Genomic DNA, 12,096 nt, shown 5'->3' on the forward strand with positions numbered 1-12,096 from the left:
GCATACTACAGTAGATGGAATAGTAGTGGGTATTGAGGCAAGTTTCAACCGAGACAACTCGGTTTCAACCTTGTCCGAGATGACACTGAGGGTTGAAACTGATTCTACCAGGTTTCGACCCTGTTTTGATAGGTTTCGCAAGTTTCAACACTTTGTTTCGACCGAGAGCTGGGAGTTTTGCAAGTTTCGACACTGTCAAGGGGGATTTCGCCAAAAACTGCAAATCGCTTGATTCCTTTTTAATTTTTGGCATTCTTCTACTCATTCAATCTTTTCTACAGCTTGGATTTGCATTGATTGGAGCTTGAAGGTAATGGTTTTTTTTTTTTTACTGAATCTATTTTTTGGAAGAAAATTAAGTACATAAACATAGTGCTCGACACAAAATATGTCGTGGGCTACATATGTGCTGCATTTGGAGGAGCGTCAATGACATCTTCCGTGGTACGCAGCTCCTAGATTAGACTCGCTAAGAAACTCTATGTATTGAGTAGTGAGTGTTGTATACTTGTATTTCCCTAACCTAATGACTGTTTTGATTGTTTTAATTGCATATTTATATTTTCAGTGGCTAAATGATATGTAGTCAGTAGTTATAATAGGGTGAGTATACAACAACATTCAGCGTACACTAGCAAACTTGGGTCGAAACCACAAGTACCATTTTGGGTGGTTTTTTGTGAAACTAATTCATGGAATAAGTGTAAAAATGGTAAAATAGGCAGCACAAAAAAAGGGGTCAAAAACCATTTTCTGGGCCTCGAAACCTAGGTTTTCCAATGTAGCCCAAAAAAATCCCAGGTTGTAACCAGGTTTCGGTCGATATCTGGGATATCTCAGTTTTGTCCAGGGTCAAAACCGACCTGAAAACCATAATCTCGATCCTTGTATTGAGGATTTGAGGTGCATCAGTGGGCTAAATACAAGATCCAGCAAAAACTTGCTAATGGGGATTTTAGATCAGTCGATGTGGCAGTTGCATATGCCAAGAGGCCCAAGATGACCAAAATAAGTACTCATTTCAAGGAAATAATTAAGACTTCTTCAAGCCTGTAGATCTACACTCAAGACTGAAGAAAGGAAAATTGAGCCTTGTTTTGTGACCATGGTTGAGATGTTGTTGGCAAGGATGAATAAGGATGATGTGGAGGTTCATGACTCCTGAACCAAACGATGATACCGATTATGGTCTTGATGACAAGGTTGAAACCAACTCAGCTACTTACTCCCTTCTTGAATGGACTAGTAGAGAAAGCTCTCCTTTTTCTGATAGAAAGGTACTATATTGCATGATGAGAATTCTATGGCAGTGCATACAGTTGTCGACACAGAAGCGGAAGCCAACCTAATCTCTGCAAACTTAGCTCAGCACTTAACCTATCGCGGAGAAATCTTTTCAAGAAAATTTATGTGCGAGGTTTTGGGCCTACTGCTAGAGAAGAGGCAGATGCAGTCATACGAGTTGATCTACAGTTTGGGCCGCTTCACTACCAGGTGCGTTGCCTAGTCAGCCCCTTTGCGCATTTTGACGATCTTTTAGGGTGACCATGGCAATGTAAGTCTGGTATGTTACACGATGTATGGAACACCATCAAGGTAAAACAAGGAGGGCTTAAGTTTCTGATCTTGCCTCACTCATTGATGGATATACCTCGAAGGCGACAATTCTCTCCTGCAGCCATGAGCCAGCCTATTCTTCCCATTCTTGGAGTTGTAGTTTGACCGTCTTCATCGAGATACATGCCACTTCAGCGTTGAGATCTTTATAAGGGCATCTTGGTTTCACCTCCTAACTTGACAGAGTCAAGTTCTTTTAATTGTGGGAGAGTTAATGCAATTACACACTTAGTCCAATACGAGCGTAAGATTTTTTTTTTGTTGGGTTATTTTTGTAAATTGATAAATAATATTTTAATTCTATTCAGCAACCATGGAATTGGGTTTGTTTCAAAATCTTCTTTCTTTTTAGAGTACGAATAAGACTTCTTTTTCTCCGTTATATATTTAAGAACCAAGAACCGTTGCAGAATTTATTGGAATTGGATAGAAATTTCTGAGTTTTGTGAAGTTGTTTTGTGGATGTTGCTAGCTATTGGGTTAAGCTTCAGGCTGCCTGACTGTTTCTCTCACTCTTTCCCTCTGAGCTTAGGTCTGAGTTCCTCTCAGGTAAGATCCTTCCAGCCACCCCTCCTTTATCTTTCTTTCTCCTTTCTCTGTGTAGACTTGGTGGAACCCCTGTTTTCTGAGTAATTTTCTGCCATCTTGTTTCTTCTGTAACTCACTATTCACTCACTACTTGCCGGTCAACTTCAGGTTTTATAGTTAGCTTTCAGTCAACATTCACTGTCCAAACCTATCACTAGTTGACTGTTAGTTCTTCCATACTGTGAAATTTAGGTTTTCTGCTCTGTTTTCTGGTTTCACTGTAGTTGCTCCATCGCAGCATCTTAACTTCTATTATTTAAATATTTGCTGGCTGTGGATTAGTTACTAAGGCTGTGTGATTCCCTTCCTAAAGTTTCAGCATCATCTGGATTGTATTTGACCTGTTACAATTCACTTGTTTGGTTCAGTTGTACCGCTAGTTCTGTTAATCTGTTATCATAGACAAAGAAGAAGAAAATTCTTCTTAATTACAACCAAGGACAGATTGCTTCTTTTCCTTTAAAGCCCTTCGTTTCTAAGTTCTGTTACTAACTTGTCCCCAGGCCATTTAAAATACCAGATTGCTCCTTTCTTTTAGAATTTATTTACGACTCTGTCCCAAGTTCTGTTCGCTTCCCAAAAGTGTCCTAAACTGTTCTGCATATTTACGAAACTGTCATTGATCGTTCAATTTGAGTTATTTATCATTCTTGTGGGCCCATAGCGACCCAAAACAGGGTTTTGGAACCCAGGGTTGCATAATTTTGTGTAAACTTCATCTTGATCACTGCAAAACATGATTGTTACATTTGCAATACATTCAACTATACGTTTTATCTTTGGTCATTGTGTTAGAGTTTATTTAGATTTTCAGTTTTATAAAAGAACTTACTATAGGAACTGGAGGTTTTCTCTATTTACTATGATGTTCAAATGCTTAGAACTTGAACAGTATTTTATGGTTGATCATCTCTTTATGTTTCTTGTGTTGGAGTCCAAACTACATCTCTAAGAACACAATAAGAGGCATTCCATCTTGATGCCAGGTAATAATGAAATTATGTTGAAATGTCACCATATACATTCAGATGGTATACTGGAATAGGATCATCTTGAAAATTCCCAACTGGCTTATAAATAAGTTCTTATTGAAAATTTGAAATTTATGACATTTTTTTTCTTTTAGACAGTGTTTACTGCAACTAGATTCTTCTGGTCAGGTATGAAGGACAACGTGATATGCTCTACAACCAGACCTTCAATCTTGACCAGGTTGCCTTTGCTGCTGAAGGACTTAAAGATGCTCAACAAACTGTATGTATTAAAGATCTCTCTCTTCTATCTCTCGCTATATAAATATATATATTTATATTTATATATATATATATATATTTTTTGTTTTCTTGGGGGGGGGGGGGTTGTTCTGGTTATGCTACTTAGTGTAAGTTCAAGTGGTATTCATTGTTTGCTGGTTCGTTTGTTCCCTTGCATGACTAGCTCATTCACAAATTTCAAAGCTTTGAGCAGAGATATATTTAGTAAATATTTTAATACTTCAAATATGGGCTATGGAGTCTCAGTATCATCATGACTTTCAGTGGTATTGGCTCACACCATGTGAAATATCGGTTCCCTCATCAATCCAAGGTGTTCAATTTATGTGTTCCATTTGAAAAATATCTGTCCCAAAAAAGTTGGCCGATCAAATTCTCTTAACCACTTTCCTGCTTGGATCTCTTTTAATCGCCAGCAATACATCAACATTATATGGGAAAGGGTTGCATATTCCTATAAAGGGAAATTGCTTTTACATGGCCCCATTGAAGAGCTTCCTAAATGATCGACTATTTTGAGCCACATGGATTAACGGTGTGGCTATTTTGACTGTAGAATAGAAAGGACATGGTCTGTATTAGCCACATGTCAAAATTTAGAGCCTTAATTAATCAAATACCCTCGCATGTATTGGCATGCATCCGCATGTATGTTCGTATACGCCTAAGATACTTTGACTGCTACTTTACACTATCCTATAGTTGAAGATTTTTAAAGCTCTATTTATTTTTCCACTTGTCAAAATCCAATTGTGCTGTGTGAGCAGAGTACCTTGGGATCTACAACAACAAACAACAAACAACAAACTCAGCCATATCCCAACTTAATGGGGTTTACATGGTCACAAAATATGGGCCCCATCTGACCTGCCGCTTGGCAGATTTTTAGGGCCGTTTAGATAAGGCTTCCTAAGTGATTGTTTTTTGGAAACCTTTGCCCTTCTTATAAATAGAAAATCCCAATATGGGATCCATAACTCATTGGTCATCTAGGTCAAAAGCCAGGTGATCTGATTATTAGGATTATCAGATAAGTATATCTATTTTGCTTGCAGATAAAGGACATCAATTTTGTGGAGGAAAGGGGAACTTAGTGAAGGAAAACACGCCTTGTTTGTTGGATGGTTAAAATAATAAACTCAGACTGTATTAGTCAAAAAGATTTTTTGTTAAGGTTTCCGCTGATAGCAGCATCCTTATTGATGGACTAGGTACCACCATTAATGATGGTTGAGCCAAGATCTAGAAGGGAATCTAAGTATCCCTATCCAATGTCTGAATTTTCCTAGTTTTCAAAGTTTTGGGAACTTGGACCACCTTTTCTGTTATATTCTTTGATGGGAGTTTTCACGGATCTAGTAATATAAGTTGTCAATGAAGCTTTTGACAAGCTAAATCTTGTCTGTGTTGTTCAGATGACAGCTCTAAAATCTGCAAACAAGGAGTTGAAAGGAATGATGAAGACTGTGAAGATTCAAGACATAGATGTGTGTATTTCTTATCCTTATTTCTATCTTACATTTTAGATACAAATTGGTGAAATTGAAGAATTGATTCTTCTTATGATAGAACATGCAAGATGAGATGATGGACCTGATGGATGTGAGCACAGAAATTCAAGAATCTCTTGGTAGAAGCTATAATGTGCCTGATGACATAGATGAGGAAGAACTCATGGGTGGTAAGTTTAATATCATGCAGTTTCATGATTCTGTCATTGTTCTTCTGCCACAAAAAATAAATTTGGGTGAATTTCTACTGTCTACGAGGAAAACATTGGACCCTCTTTTTAATTTCATCTTTCATAGCAAAAATTTTTCTTTAATTTTATTTGGGGTTCTGTGATCAGAGCTTGATGCCTTGGAAGCTGACATGGGAATGGAGACAGAATCTGATGGGGTGCCCGCTTATCTTCAACCTGATAGGGAACCGGATGTGGAATCAGAACTAAACTTACCTTCAGCTCCATCAGGGCATGCAGCCGTGCCACCAGGCAGGCATAATGCCCAGGTACAGTTGACCTCCGTCTGTTTTGCTGTTAGCTTTTAAAGTTGCTACAATAGAAGGCTATTTCTTTTTTTCTTTAAATTCTTCTGGAGACATCAATTAGTATGGACACACTTGTACAAAATATCTGTGAAGTCTTTGACAAAGACCAATACCCCGCTATTAGTTATGTTGCAGTAGCTCCCACTTTTGGAGTGCACTTACATATATAATTTGCAGATGCATCTTCATTTTTTCCACACCTCCCTCCCCCTCCCCCCTGTTTTTCCTTTTGGGGTTTGCTTTTTTTTTTTTGTCACCCCACAGCCCCACTGGGTAATTGGAAAGAATAAGATGATGTTTCTGTTCCTTTCGAAATCTGTCTATATATTCAAAGGAGGGTGGGTTGCCCACACAGCTCCTGTGCCCCCCGCGCCCCCCAAAAAAAAAAAAAAAAAAAAAAATAGAGTACTACAACCATGGGTTTTTTTTTTTTGGGGGGGGGGGGGGGCGGTTTAGAATTTTTAAAATCCAATTAATATGTGTGCCATATTATTGCTTGGTCCTAACTTTATCCTCAACTCTCACCTACACGAGACTGAACCATGACACTTGGTGAAGAGAGACAAGCTTGGGCTGTGAAGTATGTTTAATGGAAAAGTAAAAAAAAGAAGAGACAAAAATGGTACAGATATTTGCTGTAAATGGTTATGGCCTTTTAGAAGGAATTTTCTGTTTGGTGAAATGTGACATGCCATGTGCTTAGTAAATGGGCTTGGGTGTTAACCAAGCCCCCACCTGGGAGTTGTGGCTAGAGTGTAGGAACTAGGAAAAGGTTCCCTCAGTGCCCTCACCTCATTTTTTTTTTCTTTCTTAACTGTTGTTTGGGTGTTTTAAGTATTTTATTGCATCTTTTTTACTGCGATGCCGGTTTTTCTTTTTGCATGTTTGTGGTCAGTGTTATTTTGGTTGTCCTTTTGTTATTCTGCTCATTTTTAATTTTAATTACTCTCTTTTACAGGCTGAAGACGAACATGGTTTACCTGCTGTACCTCGAGCATCCCTCCGTGGTTAGGGAGCCTACTGAGCAAGCCATGTAACTATAGTGTGCAGATTTATTCTTTAGCTATTTTTCTTGGAAAAAATTGGTGGGTAAGTGGATGACAGTACCTTCAATTGTTCTGGGAATGACAAATGGCCTCCCTTCTCAAATGGGTTGGGGCTGTTATTACTCTTTGCACTATCTACAATATCACAAATGTTATGTCTTTTAGAGGTTCTGGACTTGTTTGAATAGGTCCCACTTCAGAGAGTGCAATGAGATTATCTATCAATTGATTTGAATGTTACTTTTTGGAGCTTTGTAAAAATCAGTTTCAAATTTCTATGAACAGGAAGTAATGCATACTATCATATAGGCAAATTTCTTAAATAGTTCAGAGCAAAGTTCACATTCTGCCTTAATATGTCCTTTTTGCTCTCTTTTTTATTGGCAATTTCTGAGAAAAAGAGTTCATCAGAATTACAGTCATTAGTAATATCAACATGTGAGTTCAGGACTTTAGATTTCTTGGCAACTACATGTGTGCCGGATTACCAGACCTTATGTTCAAACGTATATGGTTACATTCATCCAACATTATCAGTAAACTAAAAGCTTCAAAGAGAGAAGCAAACAGTTCCCAAAGTCAATCCTCAAATTCCTAACTTATTCAGCAGTTCCGCTGAACAAAGTCTTTACTAAACCTAACAGGCCTCAGATCTCTCTTTCACTAGCTTAGAGGCTTGGACAATCTCTGGCTGTTCTGCTTCAATTGCTGAGTTGCATTAGCCTAAACCTGTAGAACCTTTTCTTTCAAGCCAATGCCTGTATTGATAGATTGTTAGAATTGCACATCATCAGCCAGCCTTTGTCTTATTCTATCAAACTGCCATCAGCATTTATCAGAATTTTGGTTAGACTAATAGCATCTGAGAATCTAGTTGGCGTAGATACTCCTGGGTTGGTTATACTGGACTGGGTATTGAAGGTTACACATTACCAATTCAGAAGACCATAAATTGCATTGTTGTAGGAATATGGGATGGACTCATTTCATTCTTCTGGAAAAGAGAGTTCTTGGCATTCAACAAGGCATAAAGAGGATTCCTTTTGAGATTAGGTTGTGCTTTGTTGGTTTGTCCAGGCTTTTGGATTTCAACAAACAACATAATGAGTTGCCGATGGAATCAGAAGTGATCAATTTCTATTCTAAGCTCCCTTAGTCTAAGGCAGCCCAAAGTGTTTTAGAAATGTCACAACTTTGGGAGGATGTGACCAATGAATTCATTTTCCTTGTTGCACCAATGACATAAAATATTCAATCCTTTTATATATTTGCAAGTTTGGTTTTGGTGGGGAGTATCCTTCGAACATTTCCATTCATATACTTCAAATTTAATTTCGTATGATCTGCAGTTTCCAAAGTGAGTTCCAGGGGAAAACGTCCCCTTGAGTATTAGAGTGATTTGAGCTCTGAGGTGTCCATTTCTTTGTAAGTGGACAGAACAATATATCAGAAGATGAAGATGGAGAGAGTTCTATCTTGTTAATTGCATTAGATTATAACTGATTTTCCAAGAGCAAGTCTATTATAATCTACTCAGTAAGTGGAAAAGCACCTAGGTTGATTGGTCTACACGATTTTCATTTCGATTGAATATTGAATCAATCAAAAGCCCAAATGCCTAAAGAATGAATCAGAAAATGATTGGCCCCGATTCCTAAAACCATGTTGTGAAGTATTTCTTTTGAAGAATACTTCAATTTTGTTGAGATTGATTTTCTTCCCTCACATGTCTTCAAACCAGTCCCTTTTGGCTTGAAAGTGGTATAAAGCATTGCCAAGCTGATGTTGGATCAAGTTTAGGTTTGCAAAAAGTAAAACTGCATAAAATCCTTAGTTCTTTATGTTGGAAATTTTTAATATGTCGTGTAGCTAATCAAAAACAGCCTAAATTTTAATGAGGGCAAGTTTTATGCTTCTTTACTTGTGATGCCAATTTTGAATTCAGTATATCAAATGGGACAAAGAAAGAAGGATGCAAATCAATACATGAACGACTACATGATGGAATTAGGTTCTAATTTTAACATGTGGCTCATCCAACCCTATAACTATCTCTCCAACAATAAAAAATACTATATCATCCTATCATGTGGTTAAATGATGGGGCATGTTGCCGCCGGTCTCCTTCTCGATGACGTGGAAACCTACAAAAGGAAAAGGAGCACTGAAGAGACCCGGAGCGGACTCCGAGGGGGGACTCTCCGATGCCAAAGTCAGTCCGGCAGAACAGTAAGTAGAGGAAGTACGGAAGAGCTAGAGTCGATAGTGGTCAGATGCCTTACCTGGATCCTTTCGCTTACTATTTATAGGAGGGGAGTCCTCCAAGGCGGTTGTACTTCCGTAGTTCGGTGTCTTTGGGAGTCTCTCGAGGTTGCGTCGGAGTGGGACTGTTCCTCCACCTTTGTGAGCAATCTTCAACAGATAAGAGCTATCTGTCGGTTACTTGGATAGGGGTTAGAGTCCCTTTACCTTGTACGGCAAGATACTGACGTCATCGTCGTTATCTGTTCTGTCATTAGTGGTGTCGTTGTCCACATGTCCTTACGTCATTGGTCGGGATCCGTTTGCCCCTATCAGAGCAAAATAAAACTTATCAGGTTTTTTTTTTTCTTTTTCTTTTGATAAAACAAATTTGGGTATTTAAAAAATTTTGTTTGGAGTATTCCAAGAACATACAATGTTAGTACATTTTACTAGATGATGAAATGACCAAAATACCTCAAGTTTCTATATCCATCCAAAGATATTAATTGGAAAGATATGGGTCAACATCAAGTTTTTATATTTTTTTAACCTTTGATTAGCATCATTGTTATTCATATAACATTTTAAATCATAAAAATTATTATGGTACAATTTGATTTAAGATCACATTATTAGTGACTTTAAAAATATTTTAATAGAAGGATAAGATTCAACCATAATGTTTTAAAATTTTAAAATGTTTGATTTGGATTGTGACTATTCAAATAACATTTTAAATCATTACAAACACGATGGTATAACTTGATCTAAAATCATGACTTTATTATAGTGTTTTTCATTATTTAAAATGTTAATCAAACGGTTATGATGCAAATCAAAAGTTTAAAAACACCAAAATATAATGGTTAAATTGCATCTTTTCAATTGGATTCTTTTAAAACACAATAATTTAAAATGCTAAATGAACGGGTGTGATGCAAATCAAAAGTTTAAAACACCAAAATATAATTGTTAAATTGTATCCTTCCAATCAAATTTTCTTAAAAACTTTTGAGAGTTTGATTTTAGAACCAGTCTTCATGTGTGTGCCATGATTTAAAATGTTATTTGAATAGTCACGATCCAAATCAAACATTTAAAATATCAAGGTATTATGGTTGCATTTTATCCTTTCCATTTAAATTTTTATAAATATCTAATATCAAACCAAATCGTTTACCAAAAAAATAAAATATAAACAATCCAACCATATCACACCAAGTAGCATCAAATTATATAGGGTTTGATGACACTTGGTTGGATATATGGTATCTTTCGATTTAATATTTAATCAAATTGGAAAGTAGTTCTTTTGAAAATATTGGACCGTCTAGAGAATATTAGCCAAGGATGCCCTTTATACCCCTTTATCTTTGTCATAGTTATGCTAGTCTTGTCTTAGATTGTTTCAAGTTTATGAAGACAAGTTTCTTTAAAGGTATTAAAGTCTCTAGACATGCCTTTGAAATATCACATCTACTGTTTGCGGATGATACATTCATATTCCGCAAGACCACTAAGGATGATGTTCTTTTAATTAAGGTCGTTCTGGTCTTTTATTCTAACCTTTTTGGGTAGAAAATATATTTTGATAAAAGTGGTTGTACTTCAATAAGAATGTGTCAGCAAATACTCAAAAAGAAGCCTGTGTGATCTGCTAGGTGTTAATCACATGGGGAATGATGTAGTCTACCGTGGCAGCAACCTTTCTACCCAAGATCTTAAGGTGAAGGGCCTAAGGATCTGTTATAGATCGAGTGGAGAAAAGATTAGTTGATTGGAAAGCTCATCATTTTATTTTATTTTTGGCATGAAAAACCCTGCAAGTGGGACGATGTATTAGGGCCCGGAGAGCAAAAGGGAAGATACAATATTGAGGAGATCTTTTGGAAATGAAGATTTCCACAAACCCAAATAAGGGTAGCACAACGTCCACTTAGAGATATTGAAACACGTAGATAGAAATGTTTTAATTAGTTGGTTGGCAAACTCACCCAAGAAGCCTGTGTGATCTGCCATATGCATTATGATGAAAAGAGGAAGAGATAGACTACTCACTTCCATCCAACTACACTCCAATGCAAGGATTCGTGTACTGAATGTAAAGAACTAAACATATGCAAAAACCCTAGGTTTACTTACTGTTTATACACTAAAATAGTGCATGAAAAAGATCACATACATGTTAGTATTATAGAAATGTCACTACTCATGCAAGGCATGATATATCTCCATCATGAAAGAGAAAATATAATAGTTGCATCATAGCCATATATTGATGATATTTTACAAAACAAACAAAAAATGACATGATAAAAATTAGGGTAAATTATACGTCACCCCCTGATTTTCAAACGAAACTCAGATTATCCCTTGGTTTTTGAAAAAAATTTAAATCACCCCCTCTATAGTAACGGTGTTAGTATGCTGTTAGTTATTGATGTAAAAGGATTATTTTACCCTTGTACTAAAACATTAGAATTAAATTTATAATACTACCCTTCCTTCATCTTCAACATTGGTCAAGGGTAGTTTAGGGATTTAAATTTATTTAACTGGCTGGCATCATCACTTAACACCATAAAACCAATGGAATGGACTAATTTATCATATTGGAGTCTAAACCGGGGGGTGATTTGAGTTTTTTCAAAAACTAGGGGGTGATCTGAGTTTCGTTTGAAAACCAAGGGGTGATGTGTAATTTGCCCTAAAATTATAAAAATACCCCTCTACAAATCTAACCTAATTTGTAAACAAACATAAAAAACAAAGGGAAACAATCAATGCAAAATTAGTTTGATGAAAAAGCTGTTAAAACATGATGAAAACACTTTAAGATCATGACCAATCATCAACAAAACTGTGAAGAATCAAAACGAAATAACAAAATGAACCTAAAATAAATTAAAAAAAAAACATAAAATCTGTAAAAGCAGTCCACAAAACATAAAAGTAAAATAAAAAAAATAGTAAATTCTAACAAAAAAAATCCCAAAAAATCATCAATGAAACCTGTTATATTATAGTACAAAAATCCCCATCATAAAGTTTACAGACATGTTCCATGTTGATACCCATGCACATGCTTTCATTGGCCCCTGTGTTGGTACATGAGCCATGCAACCAGACACCAATCTCTTGCCCTTTATTTAATGTCTTTCATTCCATATGTTGCAGTTTTATTCACAAGTATGACTCAGATTAGCCAAGTAATAAAAAGACTAGTTTAACCAGGTAGACCAAGGTGCCTACCACCTTCTCTGAATCATAAAATTGAC

At 36.5% G+C, this 12,096-nt stretch overlaps 1 protein-coding gene across 1 annotated transcript in view; it reads left to right on the plus strand.

Moving 5' to 3' along the window:
• The window catches only part of LOC122668925 (vacuolar protein sorting-associated protein 60.2), a 28,172-nt gene extending 21,324 nt beyond the window's left edge, over positions 1-6,848 (plus strand). Inside the window, exons 3-7 of the mRNA XM_043865503.1 lie at positions 3,366-3,459; positions 4,895-4,966; positions 5,049-5,160; positions 5,329-5,489; positions 6,487-6,848. Coding sequence (XP_043721438.1) covers positions 3,366-3,459; positions 4,895-4,966; positions 5,049-5,160; positions 5,329-5,489; positions 6,487-6,540 — 493 coding nt within the window. The 3' untranslated portion in view covers positions 6,541-6,848. The remainder of the gene's footprint in view (positions 1-3,365; positions 3,460-4,894; positions 4,967-5,048; positions 5,161-5,328; positions 5,490-6,486) is intronic.
• Positions 6,849-12,096: the final 5,248 nt, after the last annotated feature.

This window comes from Telopea speciosissima, chromosome 7 (assembly GCF_018873765.1).
Source record: "Telopea speciosissima isolate NSW1024214 ecotype Mountain lineage chromosome 7, Tspe_v1, whole genome shotgun sequence".
NCBI classification, from domain to species: domain Eukaryota; kingdom Viridiplantae; phylum Streptophyta; class Magnoliopsida; order Proteales; family Proteaceae; genus Telopea; species Telopea speciosissima.